This window comes from Falco cherrug, chromosome 1, assembly GCF_023634085.1.
Source record: "Falco cherrug isolate bFalChe1 chromosome 1, bFalChe1.pri, whole genome shotgun sequence".
Taxonomy (NCBI): Eukaryota; Metazoa; Chordata; class Aves; order Falconiformes; family Falconidae; genus Falco; species Falco cherrug.
This window is the reverse complement of record NC_073697.1, coordinates 99,106,354-99,123,355: the sequence shown is the minus strand read 5'-3', so window position 1 is coordinate 99,123,355 and position 17,002 is coordinate 99,106,354. Positions and strand designations below refer to the sequence as shown.

The 17,002-nt window shown below is 44.0% G+C and overlaps 1 protein-coding gene across 2 annotated transcripts in view; it reads left to right on the top strand.

The window, feature by feature from the left end:
• ZNRF3 (zinc and ring finger 3) overlaps positions 1-17,002 on the top strand; it is a 96,197-nt gene that overhangs the window by 69,344 nt on the left and 9,851 nt on the right. For both annotated transcript variants that reach the window (XM_055718672.1, XM_055718681.1), the window contains 3 exons: positions 12,178-12,252; positions 15,612-15,743; positions 16,690-16,800. In XM_055718672.1, coding sequence (XP_055574647.1) covers positions 12,178-12,252; positions 15,612-15,743; positions 16,690-16,800 — 318 coding nt within the window. The remainder of the gene's footprint in view (positions 1-12,177; positions 12,253-15,611; positions 15,744-16,689; positions 16,801-17,002) is intronic.

The following is a 17,002-nucleotide window of genomic DNA, read 5'->3' as shown; positions in this document are numbered from 1 at the left end:
AAAAACTTAATAGGACACAAATTGTGCCTCATATCCTACTCTGTTGAGATAATTTGACAGAAGCTGATTTTCTGTTCTAAGCATTTTGTGTTCATGATGGCCAGGTGGACATTATCTAGAGGTGTTTGTTTGGATGATGTGATGATTAAATGTTTGAAGGAATCAACTCCAAATGAATCAAGTGATCATACTGTGAACTCAAAATGAGTATGAAGTGGGCTTTTTGGTCAATGTAGGGAGCACTGACCAAGCCAGTTGCAATTCTGGCAGGTTATTTCCTGAAGATTAGAGCTGGACATGTCCGTGGTATGAATTCTCTAGACAAATTAGGTATATATTATCAACATTTGCATAGCTCTTGCCTTAGAATTGCTCAACATGCATATGAAACTCACGAAAAATCAGAAGCATGTATGTATTCTAGTGCATTAATGTCCCAGTTGTTGGCCCATTGGTGTTTTGTTTGGTTGGTAAGCCAAGAGAATATATCACAGACATCTAATTTTTCAAAATGCTCAAAGAACTTGGTCATCTTTGGATAGGAAGAAGGATGGACCTTAGTGCCAAGGGTCCAAATTATGAGGGGCTGGGGGGCATTTGTGAAGAGCATAGAACACGTAGGCTCCCGAGTCCATGAACAGTGTTGAAACTCCCAGAGGGTCCCTTCAGCTGACTGCAAGGGACTAATGAGCCAGCCTGGCTGTTTATGGGCTGTGGTTAACCTCTTGCAAGTTAGGATTTCCTGTCGCCAGCAATGAGCTGTGACCGCCAGCACCACAGTGTTAATGATGAGGTAGGGGCTGATGAATGGCTGGACTCCAGACAGCAGCCTTCACTGGCAAAGAATCAAGTGGCTAGAGGGGGAAAAACATTGATGTCTACAAGAGAAATAATGCAAACTCCAGAACCTATAATTCCCATGTTTAAAAAAAGAAAGGGAGAAAGAAACTGGGGACAAATTCAAACCAAGTGGAGCTTTTATCTCTGCATTCTGAATAGAAGATTGTTCTTCAGCAAAACTGGCTGCAAAAGCCAGGCCAGTTAAAACAATATGCAGGCTGCTTGCCTCCAAGTAACCAGAAATTGTTGGCTCGGAGTAGCCTGCTCTGAGGAGCCAACCTGCTGGGAGACGTTATCCAAGCAACGGCCTGAATGTAATTCCTCCTGCTGTGGAATGGCTCTTTGGCAAATGAAGACCCTAATTAGAGATGGAAGGGTTTCTATTTTGTTTTTCTTTAATCCTTACCCTGAGGCCTCTGCAATACAGCCATGTCTCTGCTTGTGTGGAGAGAAGTTTCCAGTTTCCCTTTGTAACAAAAATCCTCCACCTTTTTTATTCTTCCCCCCCCCCCCCTTTTTTTTTTTTTTAAAAAAAAAGAATCAACAGCTAATAATAAGGGCCCACCACAGTTTGGGACCTCGAAACTAATCTAATCTAAAACCAAGGATCACTGTTTGAAAGCAAGTCCATGTCATCCTGTATTAGCCAGCCCATGGAACGTTGCTAGATAAACTGGAATACTGGCCCACCATGCATCTTTTTACTGCTGAACTCCCTACCCAAGCTGATTCTTCTAGTCAAGAGGGAGAGGGATGATCTCACTGAACCAGTAGTATTCTACTGAATTCCAAGGGGATTTTACAGGCCTTCGTTCACTCAGAAAGATTGAAGTCCCTTAACTGGGAGTTACATACATATTTTGTAGTCTTGGATGCAGATGCTTATCCCTGACCGAGAGGACAGAACATCCAGGGGAATGTGCAACAGCATTTTTAACTCTGATGTGTGTAGAAGTAAAAATACATTTGCTGCTTGACAGCTCACCTTGCTATGTGTGATGTCGGTCAGAACATACTCTCCCAGACCGCGGGCAGGCACCCAGTAACACTGCAAAGAGCACGGCATTTTCTGTCACTATTGAGACTTGGATCGACTGTTTCATCACTGCAGATGATGACTGTGTTATCTCCAAAATGTCATTGTTTACGGTGGATATCAACCTATGGATGAAGGCCAGCTACTTGAGAATGAGGCTAAGCAAGGCAGATGATACTAAGCAGAAGACACTGTGAATTCCTATCAGTTTTTACATTTGAAAATAGGTATATATCCAAGATTGTTCCGAATCACTACTAACTTTTCATGCTTGGTTATGCTTGCTTTCATTTCTTCTCCGTACACTTCTTCATACTCAGATCTTGTCATACTTTCCAGATAGAGGATAGCAGTGTGATATTAATAAGTGCAAAGCTCTTCAGCCTTTCAAATGACTTTTGGTTAATTTAGACATGTCGGTACATCTTGGATAGACTACTGTAAATGCCTCGGATTTGTTCTGTTCTTTACATCATTTCACAAAGGCTGAATCTGTTTGAAATTTCTCCTCTTTCCTAAAATATTTACCTGAAGCTGCGAGCTGGGAACCATGGCCCAAAACTGCTGTTTGGTTGAAAAGACCTTTCTGCGGTAAGGTGAGGCTTGTTTCTCAGGAGGATTGAACTTCCCCATTGAATTGACTGATCGGGATGGAATTCCTGCAGGACTTAGAATTTTTGAAAGTTTTGCCATCTCCTGTTCTAAATGCAAGACATAATTCCTGCAATTCTTTGTTTTCCCTTTGGATGTATATATGTGCCAATCTATAATATTAAGGTAGTGTTCTGTTAGAGCGCATGCCTTGTTTATCTGAGATAGGAGGAGCTTTGGTACACGCAAACTATTGACACAGCTTTGGTACTAGAGGGATGGCTTCTTCCAGTAGTCTAGGTTAATAGTTCCTTTAATTTACAACTCCTCCAACAGTTTCCCATATCTCCATTTTTTAATGGCTTCTCTCAGCACCACAGCATGCTTGTATGTATGTTTATGTAATTATCTTGGGTCCAGTTTGCTGTTTCTAGTTCACCTACTTTCAGTACACCTTCAATGCAAAGGTAAGAGTTATCTGGGTTGGCTGCAGTGATATTATCTAGTATGTGATTCTTTAATATGTAATTTCCAAAATATACTCATTTTGTGAGAATTATATTTAGGAGGTAACTTTATACAGGAATTGTGTTGCCCTGAAAAAGCCTGAAGGTTTAAAAAACGTAACGGGATATCTGTGTAATACCGTCAGTTGTCATGATTGCATCCATGCCGTTCTTGCTGAGTCTGCGAGGTTCTCTGCGAATATGTTACCTACTTCAAGACCTCAGTCCCCTCCTTCGCCCTTTTCTAGCACTCACCCTTCTCTCTGGGACCGTGCCTTCCGACGGCAGCAAGCCTGCTGGCCCGCGGAGTGGGCTGTGATGGCAGAGGTGGGTTTGGGGAGCCGTGTCCCGTGGCTCTGAAATGTGTCACAAGAGATTTACAACCATCAGGCTTCCCCCTGTCCAGGATTAAATAAATGTCTTTTTCATGTTTTTTTCACTTGGTCTAGACTCAGAACTGATCACAATGTTTCTCCCTAATCCCAGAAAAGAGAGATACTTCTGGTTTTTTTCCTTCCTCATTTTAACTATTTGATAGCCTCTCAGTGCCGAGTAGCATGGATCACATTGGTGTGTGTCTTAATGTGATTACGTATTGCACGAGGTGATGTTTTTCTTAAACTGAAGTACATAGTTTGTAAAGTTTTAAATTTTTTTACAGAAAAGTACATTGGTTTTTAATTGTGATTGTTTTCAAATTTAAAAATATTGCTTCATGCTTTCTGTCTTTATACTTCTTAATCAATAAAGCAACTGTCATAATGCCATATAATGAAGTATCTATAGGCACATGAATAAAACATATCCCAAAGTGCCAGGGAAGTTGAGTTGACTGTTCCAGTCAGGACGGGGTTTTACGCTAGGGATTTGACTATCTCGTTGTGATATTCTGCCTTTGCTTTCAGACAGAAATCTGAAAGTTCCTATTTTTGTTATCTCAGGAAAGATTTGAAATGGCATCCTGCTTATGCTTGGCTTAAGGTAGATTCTGGAATTACTGGGGAATTGTACATTAACAGGGCTGAGGCATCAGTTGGTTAATTTGTAACGTGCTGTTTGCAAAGTAGATGATGTCCTTTTCTCCTTCCTCCTCTGCCCTGCAGGATTGCCCTGTGGCCTGCATTTTTAGCTCCAGTGGTGGTTCAAGGGGCAAGGTATTTTTGGTGGTTGACTGAGCCTGATAGCAGTGCAGGGGGGAGAGGGGGGATGCCTCTGTTGTGCAGATGTTGTCTGTATTCTCTGTAGCTCTGAGAGAAGAAGAGGGTTTGCGGTTTGACAATTGTAATGAAAAAGTGTATTTGACATAATGCTGTGGGGTTTGTGCAAGATTCTCAGTGGCAGGTGGGGTGCAGCAGACTGTTTCACTCCAGTGTCTTTGCCTGTGGCTGATCTTCCATGCTTTTGCAAGTACAATTTTGAGTCTGCCACAGAAATGGGTTTTATTCTGCTGAGATAACGTTATATTTTCTTTTTGCCAACGGTAGCTGCTGCTAACTGAATATGTTGTGGGTAGTCAGATGTTGATAGGAAACACCATCCTTGCTTTAGGAGATAGGGGTCCAGATGTATTTTCAAAATCATCTGAATAGTAGTAGCCACTTGTAGTTGATGTTTTAGCAGCCAATGTAGTCGTGTTCTTAAACGTACTGACAGATTTTGCTGAGCTGTTTTGGGGGCTTTTTTTCCTCCTCCTTAATGGGATGTCTCTTTTGGGCCCAGTTATGGGGAGGAGCATCTAAAGTATTGCAGTGAACAGTACTTTCCTTTTTGCACTAGTAAGTATAGTGCTTTAAAGCCTGCTGGGCTGTGATACGGAATCAAGGTGGAAAGACCTTCCTGAAATCCATGTGTGTCTTGGTCCTGATAGGAGAGTACACTTGGCTTGAAGACAGAACCTTTATACCAAGCAGAAGTCTCAGTCATGTCAAAACACAGGTTTGGATTTTATTGCCTAGCTTCGTGTGATGGCATTTGTGTCATATTGAAAATCTAATGCTGCCTTCCGTGGAATGAGGGTGCAGCTCGTACCCACTGCTCGGTTTAAGAGTTCTTTAAGCTATACCTCTTTTCTGAGGAAAGGCTTTGAGAGCATGAGGGTCAGACCACCATTCAGCTGACTGAAATGGCAAACTGGCAATGGCAACATCTGCTTGTCCAGACCTGCAGATTCATCATGCATTTTATGTAAGAACCAGTGGTCTCTTTCTCATCTATAGAATTTCCTGGGTTTGCCCATACTTAACTGAAAACTCCTTTAAACTCAAGAGTCTCTGCAGAAGTTAAACCCTGATAATGTAGGCTCCCAATGCTTATTTTAGCACCAAAGTTGTCCTCTGCTAATAGAACAAAATCAAATGAGGACAGGTCTGTGGAAGGCAACTAGAAAAGCCAATATTCCAGAACCTGGTACTGACTGCATTTTCTGTGTTGTAGCTCTGGTAATATTGTCTATGTCTTTGTGGCCTCACTTCTTGATATGGAGAAAACAGGTGCAGATCAGTTGCTTTGTGAGTGCTAAAAATTGTTGGAACAGATTTTGCTGCGTTTGAGTCTGCTCAAGAAAAAAACCATGACTGCTATATTCCTATATTCATCATTTATTTTGGTGAAATATTGCTGATGGAAACCTCATCCGTTCAGCTGTATTCCCTAGCAGTCAAGATTGTTGAAATCCTTGACCTGCCTTTCCAGACCAGTAAAGCAAGACACTGGACCTTTTCATTGAAATCGTGTTGTTGTTGCTTGCTGCTGAGTGTTGCTTACATGTTACCAATATGCTGTGTGAGAGGCTGACTGCTTATTTCAGAGGACCAAAGACAGCTGATGAAAGAATTTGCTATAAAAAAGACTTACCTTCACACCACTGGCATAACCCCACTCTTCTGGCAGATTAATGACCACTAACTCCACAGCGTGGAGAGTTCTGACAGAATATTGGATCTGATGGGCTGAGTTAAACAGAAAATATGCCTCATGTTCAATGATTTTTAGTTCATAGAGAAATTGAGGGGGGAAACCTCAAAAACTGACAGAGGGAATGCAAGTTTGGTTAGGCTGGCTCAGTTCTTATCTAAATAAGGATGTATAAACCAATTCTCTTGACTGCTCTGTTCAACAATCTTTGCATAGAGTTAGAGCAACCCAGTTATCATATTTTCTGCCCCAAAGAGCATGAGATGTATTGAAAAAAAATGGAAAAGAAGAGGGAAGGGAAAAAAGTCACAGTTACACCTCTTGGACCTGTGCTGTTTCCCTCAGCACTGACTGGGAACACGGTTTTGCTTTTGGGATCCATAGGACTGTTCTCTGCATGCTGTGTATATCTGCTTCCTGCCTGGTTCATTTTGGAGGACCAGCTAATAGTACATGCTGGAAGCTGCTGGAATAGAGTTGGGAGAATTTGCTAAAAGCAGTTTACTGGCATCTGTACTGGTTACCACCTAAACTATTGCCCAATCTTCCTCTCCCCATCTTTATCATTTTCTGAACCCAGAGAATAAATCAACTCTCTCATGTACCACATACCATAGTTAGAATTAGTATTTGTTATTTACAGTGCACTAAGTTCCAAGAGGAGAGTTCCTAGAGTTGGATGAATGATCCAACTAATCCAGAAGGCTAACCCCAGGAAGACAGATAGTTCTTAATGCAAGGGCATTTGTGAGAACATTGCATTAGAACAGCAGGATGTATCCATGGGCTTACAGAGGCAGCCAATACTTGTAAAGCATCTTTTTCTCCCATTAGTTCATCGGTTTTATCTAGGATGCTATCTTAAAAAAAAGGAAAGTGTATTTATAAAGAGTAATATGGGTCTACCAATAGCCATTTCCAACAGAAGGTATTGAGTTACTATCTTAATAAATGTGTAATACCTTACTATGTTGATGTAAATGACAGAGCCAAGAGTGATTAATGAACTTTGATTTCCCCACGTATGGTTCCAAGCCTCAGTCCTTCTCTCATCTGTAAGTTATTCAGTCTCTGCAACCCATTAAGAGCATCATGTCCTCATATGTAGGTAGAGCTGTATATTGTGAGGGAATTCTAACTCTGGCGAAGAAGTGCATATAAGGAATAAAGGCTAATGTTGTTGCATGATTTTTTTGTTAAACGGGGACTTTCTTAAGCAACTTTTCTTCTTAAGTTGGTTTCTCCACTGTTGCATAATAACTGACATAGTGATTGGAATGAGGCCATACTAAAAAGCAGAGGGGATGCTTGCAATGTTCGTATCTGCAAGCGTATAAAGGTCCTTCTAGATGTCAGCAAGTGGCTGACCTTCTTACTGTTCCGATTGTTGCTGTCCTACCTGATTAGAATGAATGAGAGGAAGCAGTGCACCTGCTTAATAATCGTCAGGTCCCTCGGGTTGAAAGTTTGTCTCATCAAGGAAGTTGTTGCTTCCTGATTGTGTTAGCCTGGCCCCCAGGGAGGGAGTGCAGGGCTCTTCACATCTTTGGTTTTCTTTGAGGTAATGACTAAAATTTCCTCAGGCCCGGAGATGTGAGGAGATACTTTCCCCATACTTCTGTCATATGCGTTTCCTCTCATCTTATCTAGATTGCAGGGTCTAGTAAATTCTTCCACATTTTAATCTGAGAGAGTATTTAATATGCATCTTGCTGGTAATGGTTATCAACAGTGAGTTTGTAAAAAACAGCTGTCTAAAATACACTCTAAAGTAACTTTTTGTCAGCCTTCTCCATGAACTATGACAATTTCTGTGCAAATGAAAACACTACAGAAACATGGATGAAGACGGTATTATGTATTTATAATAAAAATCCTTTTAAAATGTGTAATCAATGCTCTGTATCCTTCTGTTCACATTTTTCTTTGAGTATCAAGTAGCCAAATGCGTTCTTCAGTAGAGGGCTTCTGGTAGAGCCCTAGGCTGGTGATGTTTACAGAACTGAGGAAGGGCAAATTCAAAGGTGGCTTCTGTATCCATGGTCACTTTAGGTCGTTACTTTAGAGGCACCTACATCCAGCATCCAACTAGGGAAGGTGGTCCAGTGTCTACCAGCTGTTGAGTGAAGTCTAGCCGATGGCAGGTCTCTAAGGTGTCACTTGGAAAGCTTCCTAAAGGGGCTGAAGCTCTTAACGATAGTTATAGTCAAGGTGCATATTCTCTATATTTTATGGTACAGGCAAGTACAGGTACTGTTTAATGTCTTTATCGATGATCTGGGTGAGGGGATCGAGTGCCCCCTCAGTGAGTCTGAGAGGACGCCCAGCTGGGGGAGCGTTGCCGTGCCGGGGGGCAGGGGCTGCAGGGGGGCTGGGCAGGCTGGGCCCTGCCCGGGGGTCACACCAGCCCCAGGAGCTGCGGGCGGGGGGCTGGGGGCTGCCCGGCGGGAAAGGGCCGGGGGGGCTGGTCAGAGCCGGCTGGGCATGAGCCCCCCATGTGCCCAGGTGGCCAAGGGGGCCAGCAGCCCCCTGGCTTGTGTCCGAAACAGCGTGGCCAGCAGGGCCGGGGCAGTGACCGTCCCCCTGCGCTGGGCACTGGGGGGGCCGCAGCTCGAGCCCTGGGCTCAGGTTCGGGCCCTGGTACAGGACAGACGCCGAGGGGCTGGAGCGTGTCCAGGGACGGGCAGGGGCTGGGGCAGGGGCTGGGCACAAGCCCTGTGGGGGGTGGCGGGGGGAGCCGGGGGGGTTCAGCCTGGGGAGGAGGGGGCTCTGGGGGGGCCGATGGCTCCCTACAGCTGCCCGACAGGGGCTGTAGGCCGCGGGGGTCGGTCTCTGCTCCCAAGTGACAAGGGCCAGGACAAGGGGAAACAGCCTGAAGCTGCACCAGGGGCGGGTTAGGTTGGGTCTTCAGAAACATTTCCTCACCGAAAGGGTGGTCAGGCATTGGAACAGGCTGCCCAGGGAGGTGGTGGAGTCACCATCCCCGAGGGTATTTAAAAAGATGTGTAGATGTGGCGTTTGGGGACATGGTTTAGTGGTGGGCTGGGCAGTGCTGGGGTAAGGGTTGGACTTGGTGATCTTAAAGGTCTTTTCCAGCCTAAAGGATTCTATGATTTTACACGTCAGATGCCAGGTGACTTCTCTATCCTATAAAGACCTACTTCTATCTAACCTGTATTTTCTGTTTTATTGTATTTATAATTAAGGACAAAATAATTTTCGAATGGCCAATACAGGGCTTGCTGAAGATTGTTGTTCCTTCCAGTCCTGCTTCTAGGACCAAGGCCCACTTAGTACTTTCTTCATCCGCGTTTTTGCACAGTTGAGCCCTGTGTTACTACACATCGGGCAGGCAGTTGGCTTGTGATCTATATGTATAAATTCCCTGGAGCTCAAACAGGGATGTGGGAGAACTTTACAGGACAAGTGGCAGTTGTGACGGTGGTGCTTGCATGCAGCAGCCATGCGGAGCGGATGGGCCAGCTGCGGTGTGGGCTTCCAGGCTGCACATGCAGAGGACTGGGAGGTGCTTGTCACTGTGAAGTGATCATTGGAATTACTGAAACTGCAGTTGTTGATGTGTTTTAGGTTTTATTACACGCTATAAAAAAAGGAAGAATACTTCTATGTAGTGATAGTTGTTTATTTTAAACCAGGGAATGCAGATAATCTCAAAAAAGGATATGCCTGGCACCTTTGCATGGGAATTGAGTTGGGCAGTGCCCGTTTGCTTGCTGCGGATATCAAAAACTTAAAGCATGTACCAGTACAACTGGTTTTTTCTTCCTCCTCATCCAATGTGTGCCCTTATTTTTGATCTAGGTTGCGGCCACTCTGCTTGGAAAAATGGTTTCGGGGCAGTCTGTAAATGCTGGATAGGCCAAAACGGAGCAGTCACATGCTTGTTATAGATGGGCATGAGCTGAAGCGGGACTTGCACCGCTGTTATTCCGAGCTGGCCCGAGCAGCGGGCAGGGTTATTTCCCAAGGGGTTTTGGTGTGAATTAGGCGGCCGGGCCGGGCCGGGTGCGGGGCTCGGCTGCCATCTTGGGCCGAGGGCAGCGGGGGGGCGGCGGCGCTCAGGGGCCTGCTCGCACTCGCTCGCTGCTCGGCAGCGCCGTGGTTTTAGGAAGGAGCTCGGGGAGGAGGGAGGAGGAAGGGGAGCGGCGGGCTGTGGTGTGCTAGCGGCTGCTCTCTGATCTCCTGCCAGCGAAACCTGGAAGGTCAGCCTGGCTGACGCCAAGCCGCGGAGCCGGAGCCCCGGCAGCGCTGGAGCGGCTCCGCAGCACCTGCCTCCCTGCCCCCCGGCCCCCTTGTGCCACCCGGGGCCTCCAGCACCCGGGGCCTCCGCGGGGCGGGCTCCGCAGCGCCTCACGGCCAGGGGCCGCGCCGCTGCTCCCCTCGGAGCCGGGCCTCGAACCGCGGCCTAGCACCGCGGCCCCGCCGAGCCGCCCCGCGGCCGGGCCTCGCGTCACTTCCGGGGACGGGGCGGCCGTGTCGGGCGGGGGGCTGCGCCAGGCCGCGCAGAGCCCAGCGCTTGTGCCCCCTGTCGCCCCTGACCCCCTCTGTGCCGGCCGGCGGGGTGCAGAAGGCCGCGGGGGGGCTGCCCACGCCTGGGGCCTGGCAGGGGCTGCGGCCGCCCTTGGCCGGGGTTACACAGCTTAGCAGGCCAGCTGGACGGGGGAGGGGGCAGACGCTTCACCCCATTTGCTGCTGCCTTCTCCAGCACCATGTTTGAAGTCAGTTGGTTCTTCTCATCTCTTTAACATCTTGATTTTGCAGTACAAAGTCAGGAATGCAGATTACAACAGGGCTGGTGGAAACTTAATGAATTGCTGCGCTGTATCCTGCTCAGTGTGTTCACAAAATTAAGGGTTTCCTCCTGAACCAACCTGTAAAATCACTTTAGAAATCCCCTTCAGAGATCAAAGTGCTTTGCTTGTTGACTGACCGTCCTGAAAGGAGCAATCTGAACGGCCTGAACAGTTCCACAAGCGCTTCATGTCTGTGAAAGGTGCCTCCTAGGGAAACCTGGATGAGCTTTCACCTTGGGGCCACTGCAATGGAGAATGTGTAGCAGATTCCTTTTAACTTTTCCTCCCCAAGAGCTATTAGTGATTAGCCAGGTGTGCTGACTTCAAAGGGGACAAATACCTGCTGGGCTGAGAAAGAGACCCCATTTGGGAGTTGGTTTCCCTTGTGTGCTGTCTGATGGGCTTGGTTGATTTACAGTGAAAACAAAGTAATAAAGCAAAGAAAGTGACCTGTAGGAGTTCAAACTAACATCTCTGTACTGGCTGACATTCTTGGAAAACACGGAGTGACGTTTCATGATTTATCACTTTCGTATCTTTCTTCTGTATCTCAATTGAAGTTTGGGTTCTGCCAGTCTCTATGAAGAGCCAGTGACTTCGTGTTTAGTACTGTGATGGTGATACCTGTCATCGCTTGGAGAAATAGTTACTTGCATTCTGCACCCAACAAAGGCAGTAACAGCTTTGAAAAGTTACTGGGAATGTTTGCTCTGTGGAGCAACATTTGAACAGAATGTACAGAGAGAGGCACAGTGACAGGAACTTAAAAATTTCTTAGCCTTTCTTGGCCTCCGTGGTTAAAATACTGTTTCCTCTGGCCCAGAGGATTTGAGTATGTTCCAGTATCTCCTCTGTGCTGTTGGTAGCCCAGGTTAGGACTGCCTATTTGATGAAAAGCCATGCTCTTAAATAGGTCTGGTCTTATCTGCAGAAGAGGCGGTGTGTGCAGCAGTTCTGACCTCTAATGGTCAGAACGAACAGTACTCGGAGGCACTTTTTGCGAGGACTGTGCTATGCTAGTTTGAAATGACTATGAGAATGCCACTGAAAAGGTGTCACGAACCTGGTCCACCCTTATTTTCTACACTAGCGAGCTTGTCTCTCCACCCCAAATCACGGGGAGAATGGTTCTTGATGGCTTCTTTAATGGCACTTCCAAGTAACATGGAGAAAAAACCCCATAATTTAATTTTTAAAAATTCTTATGTTTAAAGTCTTTAGAGATCAAAATCACATTTGAATTTCCTTAAAAGCTTGTTGAAGGAGGAGTTTGAGAAGGAAGGGACAGAGAGGACAGTGAAGTTTAACTACATTCCATGCCGGTTCAGGAACTCCTGTATTTGTAATTACTCTATTTTAACTACACAGAAATGCAAAATGTTAAGTTTTCTATCTGGAGATGGGGAGAGGGAGTAATTTTTGAGGTAAGAAGTCACCTTTTGGGGTAGGACTGAGGATGCTGTCTTTCTTATTGCAGGCAAAACGAGCAGTACAGCGAGGAGCCACAGCGGTCATCTTTGATGTTTCTGAAAACCCAGATGCCATTGATCAGGTACGAAGAAGGGAGCCTAGTTGTACTACAGCTTCTGTTGGGTTCTTTTAGGGTTGCTGAGGCAAGGCCTGAGAGTATACAGGTCTCAGAGCACACCTGCCTTAAGATATGCAGCTACTGACCCACGGTAACATGGTGCTGTGGTTTTCTTGCTCATCTTCTGGCAGGCAGGAATCAATGGAGGTGTTGAGAATGTGGTAGAAAGAGAAGAGGCTGGGGACTTACATTCTTCTAGCTTTTGCTAGAATCCAGAATCCAGGTCAGGGACTGAGGGTTTGAGAAAGGATGGAGGCAAACTTTTTGTGGCTCAGTATCTAGTCTAGGAGGTTTTCTTTGCCCAGGTCTGTGTACAAAACAAAGGGTGTTTGACCTTACCCAGCCTGTGATCGATAGTGTTGTTGAGCAGCAGCTATTTTTGAGGTTGCAAAATGGCTTTCAAATCTGGTTCTGAACAAGTTTCTTACAAAACTTATAAACATTTATTTCTTGTTTACAGCTGCTGATTTCTGGCCTACATATTTTGTGGACAAGCAGCTTTTTTTCTTTTTTGGGGGTCTTGGTACAATTTCCATCTTTCATTTGAAGTGGGTGAGGTGGTATCTCTGAAATGCTTTGACAAGATCCTTCCATTCTGAGTTATCTGAGGAGAGAGAAGAAACATAACGAGCACAAAAATAGTCTGCATTTGGTTTCGGTTTGTTCTGTCTTGAAACAAAAGTGCGCTTCTGCTACAGCAGAAGCAAGTGAAGCTGAATGCTTTTAAAGTGCAGCCTGAATTTCTTGGGGAAAAGAGAGACCATCAGTGTTTACATTTTAAAAGCTGGCTTTAATTCTGAAATGAGCATCTGTTGGGCAAAGGAATGCAGACCCTGTGCAATGGATGCCTTGAGAACTGCGCTCTGCATGTGCATCAAGGCTACAGCCTTGATCTTGCAAATGTTCTCAGGGATATTTTTTCTGCTTTTATGCACAGAAAAATTGTGTGCACGAAGATGTAATCTGTCTTTTCCAAATTTTTTCTCTGTATTACAACTTCCAGTTACTTTCAGCCACACTGCTCTGAACTTGCAAAGCTGAGCTACTGCCCCTTGCTCTCTTCCCTCTACCAGCAACAGTTTTCCTTCTTGATTCTTGATAATCAACTGGGTGCAGCTGTCCTCAATAGCTGGGAAACTAGTCTAGCGAATGATTGAATATTTTGGGTGTACCAATAACATGGAAGTAGGTTAGTGGCTTAGTGCAGTAGCTTTCAAAGTAGGCTCTTTAGAGGACAGAGCAGCAGCCTATGCAAACACAAACAGGAGAGGAATAACTAGACCTAGCTTTCACGTTCTAAACTTGGATTACTTGATTGGCTCCCTTCTCATGCTGCTCTGGATACTTGTGTTTCATGCATTTTGATTCTCAGCTGAAGTCTTCAGAGCCCTTGAGGTTGAGCTAGTTAATTTGTCTTTTAAATAAATACTGTTTTAGCACTCACAATGGAATTGTGGAAAACAATGGCAGATAGGTTGACAACGGACAAAAAAATGGCATGAGTTGGTATGGAGTATCTTTGATCCAAATGGAAGTATCCTAAGACAGAGGGGAGCTGTTTAGGAAGCTTTCCCAGGTACGCGTGTTATCAAACAACAAACAGCTCTCTCGTTAGAACAACTAAGGGAGAGTGCTTTGAAAAGGAGGAGTAGAGTATTATGAAAGATGATCCTTCCTGCCAGTCTGTGAACAGAAATAGGAAGCAGGCCTCACCAGGAGAATTGTCTTCAGACAGTTTGGTAGCAGAAGTGCTACCAAATGAAAAGGCTTTATGTACAGATTTTGTGGGTTTTATTCCCATTGGTCTGAGTGTCTTCTGCTATAGACTAAGAATGAAGTTTTGATCTTTAGAAATGCTCTGTGAAGTCTAATTTGTTTCTTAGTTTTACTTTTACATAGTTTGAAGAGGAGTAATAGCACTCAGAGCATCATGGTTAGCAGTGTGCAAAAGCTACTGAGGAATCAGGTGAATTCTTTCTTGGACAAGAAAGCTTTAGAGAAAGTGTGTGTCTGGGATCATTTGGACAGTGATTGGATTTGGCCTTAGGCCAGCAAGCCTTCTAGACACATGGGATCCCTGGTTTGGATTCAAGTGCTAGTTTTTAGCTCTTCAAAAGACGTCTGTCCTAAAAATAGTTTGATCAGTGTTCTCAGAAGTCCAGTCAGATACTAGGAAGAATCTGTTTTAAAGTCTCAGTGAAATCTGTCACCATTGTCTGGACAGATTAAGTAGAATACTTTGTAAAAAGGATGGTAGGCCAGTCTGTTAGTGATCCGTACATGGTTTAGCCAGAAATAACAGGTAAGATACCAACAATGTAGATGTGGTATCTCTGCCATACGCTACTCTTGTTCAATTTGCTCACACTCCTGTCATCTCATTCCAAGGGTACCACTTCCATCTGCTTGTCAGTGCCTTGCTGGTTTTATACCAACCAGCCTTTATACGGGGATTTTTTTTGTGGGTCAGAATAAGCTATATGAATTTATCATGATGGTGCCATTTTGTAACGGAACAATTTGCTTGTCTTGTTACTCACTTCTCTGGTATATAGTTCAGTAGATTGTTTTTCTGGTTTTGTTGGCCACAGAAGTTACGCAGTCTCTACGTGTGAAGGCTTTCAACTGGATAATACCTGGTCTGATACCATAGTTGACCCTGCCTTGACCAGGAGGTTGGACTTGTGAGGTGCCTTCCTGCCCACATTATTTTCTAGTTCTGTGATTTGGCCTTCCAAAAAAACATAGCTGGACCTGGAAGGAAGTTTCAGGGTGAACTAAGCTATCTACTCATGCCTTACTCTTTGAGGCCTCCATCCTGTAATCAGTAGCTCTAGTGGTTGCTAGAACCCAAGTAACTGTTTGAATGAGTTTGCTGAGTTAAACTGCAGAAATTACAGAAAATAGAGATGGAATCTGTATGTGAATAGTATATCTCCAAAGCTGAAATAACAAAAGGTTCAGAAAATTTTGCAAGGCCAATTTTTTGGGAATGTGCAGATTTGTATTCTTCATTATGAGGTTTAACTTGCTACACTATTAATACATACACTGGCACATAATGCAGTTAAGTTAAAGCTGCTGTTCAGAAATAACATTTGTTTATCCTTAATCTTAGTTTTAGTCAGTTGGAAAAAAAGCAGCTTAAGTCAGAAGTTTAGTTTGGGTTTAACTCTGTGGAATACTTAAGTGAAGGTCTGTGCTAGAAGAGAACAGTTGGCGCTTGAATCAATTCCACATTTATATTCCTTTTCTCTCCATTGTCCAGAAGAGAGGTGTTTTACTGAAACGTGCCTTTTGAGTAGATTATTTTTTTATTCCAGCTGAACCAGGGCTCAGAGGACCCTCTGAAGAGACCAGTGGTGTATGTGAAGGGTGCTGATGCTGTCAAGCTAATGAACATAGTTAACAAGCAGAAAGTGGCACGAGCCAGGATTCAGCATCGCCCCCCACGGGTGAGACTTTTAAGAAACTTTATCTAGATCTTACACTGCTGTTACTTCATGCGGTGGTTGCTAACTGCACTGAGTGTGAAGATGTTTTGATGCTCCTCATGTGCATTAATACGTGTGAAATTCTGTTGACCTAAATAAATTGAGCAACTGCACTGTGGACAAGCAGCTACACTTGATGTAAGTATAGAATCCACAATGTGGCATCTGCTGTCTTTCAGAAGGATTCTTTTGAATATATAAATGGCTAAGAATTTTATGTAATAGATGTTTTCCTTCTTAATTAAATAACTTAATTATTTTGTACATCTGGTAGTTCAGATTTGTAAGGTAGTCTGCCCTGTGTTAATTAACAATTCTGTGTAGTATTTTAAACATGGATTAATTATTTGATATCTGATATTTGTAATTGTAATAGAAAATATTTTTTCTAGAGGTTTTTTTTAGTGCTTTTTACACATAGTTTACAGAAGAAGAACAAAGCTGGAGATCAACCATGTCCCAGTTACCACTTTGGTTTTGTTGTATTTTTATGGACTTCTTCTCTTAAGAAATATGTCTGAGAAGTGAGCCGTTCACTGAAAATTCAAATGTTGATTTTCAGTCACTTAAGTATACAAGCAAAAAAAACCCCAAATAAATAATGAAAGTTTGTGTTAGTGTGATTCACTCAGTTAAAAAAAACTGGGTTTTGTGGGATCAGTTCAGAGATACTGTAAATATGAGATCTCGTGACAGGCATTCTATGTATTTCATCCACTTGCAGTGACATACAAAACCCAGGTTGTGTCTCATAGAATTCCATTTAACCAACAGAACAGTGTACTTTTGCCATTGTGACTGTCTACATTTGACAATGACCACTGAGAAAGTAGAACAGAGAAAGGAACAATAGATTTGGATATGATCCAAAGAAAGAAAAAATAATATTTTTGTTTTAATTTTTAAGCAACCCACGGAGTACTTTGATATGGGAATTTTCCTGGCTTTCTTTGTGGTTGTGTCTCTTGTTTGCCTCATTCTTCTTGTCAAGATCAAACTGAAACAACGACGTAGTCAGGTAAGAGCAGTAATGCAGTATTCAGTGAGTGCGGAAAGTTAGTTTCTCTTACTTTGTCCTAGAGGTTGCTAACTAGTTTTGGAAATGCTGGACACTGACTTAGAATAGCCATCTTTGTGAAAAGGGCTTTATCCATGGCTGTAGGCCTTTGGAAAAATTTGGAAATGTCTTCAGTGGAGATCTGCATTGACCTGTGATGTTC